The sequence below is a fragment of the Lissotriton vulgaris genome, unplaced genomic scaffold (genome assembly GCF_964263255.1).
Source record: "Lissotriton vulgaris unplaced genomic scaffold, aLisVul1.2 SCAFFOLD_11583, whole genome shotgun sequence".
Lineage (NCBI taxonomy): Eukaryota > Metazoa > Chordata > Amphibia > Caudata > Salamandridae > Lissotriton > Lissotriton vulgaris.
The window spans coordinates 22,066-25,510 of record NW_028252210.1 but is presented as its reverse complement, the minus strand read 5'-3'; the positions used below and the strand labels follow the sequence as shown (position 1 = coordinate 25,510).

The 3,445-nt window shown below is 40.1% G+C and overlaps 1 protein-coding gene across 1 annotated transcript; it reads right to left on the bottom strand.

The window, feature by feature from the left end:
- Positions 1-799: 799 nt before the first annotated feature.
- On the bottom strand, positions 800-2,225 carry LOC147662633 (uncharacterized; the record flags this gene model as incomplete). The annotated part of the gene is made up of 2 exons (XM_086951033.1): positions 1,762-2,225; positions 800-1,368 (listed from the first exon to the last, which is right to left on the bottom strand). Coding segments are annotated over exons 1-2 (591 nt in total), but the record flags the coding sequence as incomplete, so codon positions are not given.
- Between the last annotated feature and the right edge of the window lie 1,220 nt (positions 2,226-3,445).

Genomic DNA, 3,445 nt, shown 5'->3' with positions numbered 1-3,445 from the left:
TCCATTGCAGCGCACGTTCAGTGACTAAAAATTGAAATCAAAGCAACCACATTCATCCATCAAAAGAACAGCTCAAGAAGGCTGTATGGTGGGCATTGTAAATAAAAAATGCACTTTACACGGCCGGCTGGCCGTGAAAGCCTTTGATCTGGCAGGGGGTGGAGCGGCACCAAGCTGGGCAACAGATGGCTGGCGATTTGATGCTGGGCTTGCGCATTGACCTAAAAGCGCACGGGCACAGCACCAAATCGCCAGTTAGTTAAAGTTTGTTTAAAGCCCTATAGTCTCGCTTCTCTATCAATGCGCATGCGCATTGATAGGTCACGAGACCTAAAAATGACTGCTAAAATTACCCAGACTAGAATAATTAGTATCACACATATTGAAGACATTTTGCAACACCTCTTGAAAATAGAGCATCTCGAATTTTTACCAGTATATGAGTAAACCATTCTTCAATAAAAATAAAAATTGAAAAATGTATATATACCCTCCTTATTATTATTTTTTTTTTAACAGATAGAACTATTCCCTAACAGTTTTTCTTCGACCTTATTCAATATCAAATATCAAATGTATTTTTCAGCTAACACAATTTCTTCGACCTTGTGTTGCCTAACACAGTTTCTTCAACCTTGTGTCAATTAATCAATGGAATTTAATCCTCATCACTTTCAACATTATAAATTTCTTGGGAACTATTAACCTCTACTACTGGTGGAATAATATTATAAGCCCATTCTGGTGACTTATATTTTTGATTTGGCTTAATTGTTCTCTTTGCTCTACTGCTAATTACTTCTATTTTCTTTCCTGTGTGGTCTTTCTTACTCAAATTTTCCTCTTTCTGACTTGTGATTTTGTTCACCTGTTCTTTTGCTCTATTTACTGATTTGAATTTTATGCCTTCAATTTCTTTCGGCCAATTATCTCCTTTTCTTGTCAGCTTCTTCTTTGGTTCTCTTAAATTGTATTCTACTCTCCAAGCTCTTTGCCTTGTTTTCTTCAAATTTGATTCATCTTCACTGTCATCTGTTTCTGTTGCTGATTCATCAATAATCAGTTTTTCTGTGTCAGATTCTTCATCAGATTCAGGTATTTCTTCTTTACTCGGCAGCTTCACCTTGTTAGGAACAGCATCTTTATAGCTGGTACTTGGAATTTGTTCTTCTTTTTCTTCTTCGATTACTTCCAATTCACGAGTTTCAGAATCTTCGTTCCTTCTTCCAAAGTTTCCAGACTGCTTTTCAATACTATCCTGATCTTGATCTTGAATCACCACTTGATCAGTTTCTTTTTCTGCTTCTTGATTCAACTGATCTTCGTCATTTTCTTCATCAGAGACTTGTATTACAAAGCCATCTTTTCCTTTATTCAATGTAAATGTAAATGTCATGGTACTTATAGAGCGCACTGTCACCAGACAGTCACCTTGCGGTGTCGCCTATTCGGTTTCCTGGCGCTGATACTCATACCGCTGTGGAACCCCTACTGGCTTTCCCTGTGAAGTGTTCACTCCTGGGCACCCCCAGGGTGAAGCCAGGCATCCTTAGTGCTGTTGGGGCCGGTGTGGAGGCTAAGCAAGCTATTGCCCAGAGTTGCAGCGTGGGGCCCGTGATTAGAATAGGCACCGAGGCGAGAATTAACAGGTCCGAGGAAATTGAGCCCGAGACCCCGCCGAGATGGGAATTGAACCCTGGTCCCTGGCCAGAACTCTGCATCAGGGTCTGCCACTCTAACCATTGAGCCACACTCCTCCACTTCTCCACTGCTTCATTCGCATTTGAATCTTCCAGATATCGACTATCTTGTCAATCTTCAGGATCTGGATTTCTTTCAGATTCTTCTTCTGAATCTGAATCAGCTGTTGTATCACCTTCTTCGTCAGGATTCTCAGGTGGTGGTACCCTTATGGTATGACTTGCATGTATCCACCTTTTCAATCCTTTACATTTAACTGCATTTGTAGTAGCCAAAATCACCTGTCTTGCCTTTTGCCACCTTGGTACTAGGTAATTTCTTCTGCGATGAACTTTTGTCCTGACCCAATCTCCAGGCAACAGATCATGAGCTTGTTCTTTCTCTTTTGTGAGCACTTCAGTTCCTACATGATGGACACAGAAGTCATCACATCAGAAAGGTTTTTACAATAGTCCATAATGATACTATCATTAATGTTTAGTAGCTTTTCAACTAGAACAAATGCTTGCCTCATGACCCTGCCCATTATGATTTCATGAGGACTCAAACCTGTTTTCTTATCTGGAATGCTTCTCAAAGTCATCAAAACAAGTGGTATTGCATCTGTCCACTTCATTCCAGTTGCTAAGCACATTTTTCCAATCCTGTTTTTGATTGTACCATTTACCTGTTCCACAACACCTGATGCCTCTGGTCTGTAGGCACAATGCAATTTTTTTTGATGCCTAATGCTTCACAAATTAGTTTCAGTAATTTGTTTTCAAAATGTGTACCGTGATCCGTTTCCACAGTCACTGGAAAACCGTATCTTGGTATAAACTCTCTCAATAGCAATTTTGCCACAGTGATTGAATCATTGTGATGAGTTGGAAATGCTTCCACCCATCTTGAAAACCAACAGATGATAACCAAAACATATCTCAGTCCATTGTGACGTGGCATGTCAATGCAATGGCATGCCATCTGTATTCTGGTAAAAGGACCACCCTCTCGTCCTATGGTTCCCATGCTTACAAAGGTTTTTCTGTTTGGGTTGATTTGCTGACAAATCAAGCATCTCTGGCAAAATGATTCTGCAATCTGTAGTGATGAAGACCACACAGATGAAGATGTAGAGATGTTTATTAGTTGTCAAGTAGTTAAGATGGTAATAACACCCCACCAGGAACATCTAGCCTGATGCTCAGCCCAAAGCAAACTGTCCACAGCCCACAGAGCCCCAACATTCTACTAAGCATCATAGCTGTAAACATTCTACAAGCTAGAGTAAAGAGGGAGATAACATGCAAAGCATAAACAGTATGCTAGGATACTACATTTTCCCCCTTTGTCCGAAATGAAAACAAACAGAGAAAGAACACCAAACGGAAAGAACCCCGGTAAGAAAGAATCAAAGAAAAGTTAAACATACGGAAGAACATACCCATCCTCCTTAAGAGAAGAAACATGAAAAAGTCAGGAAGACAAAAAGAAACAAGCAAGAAAAACATACAAGAACCCATCCGCTTTCCCTTCAATAACAGAAGAAAGAAAAAAAAGAAAAAACGGCAGACAGGAAAACCAAGCTTGAAAGTACCAACGGCTAACCGACATACATACCTACTGGCCAGACAGGAATGCAGGAGGGATAGACAAAAGTACAAGAACCAAGATAAAGTTTAAAGTCCAACCCTCAGAGATAAATGGTAAAGAAACCAACACGAGAGTGAGAGCAATGAAAACAAGAGAAAACAGATAAAATTGA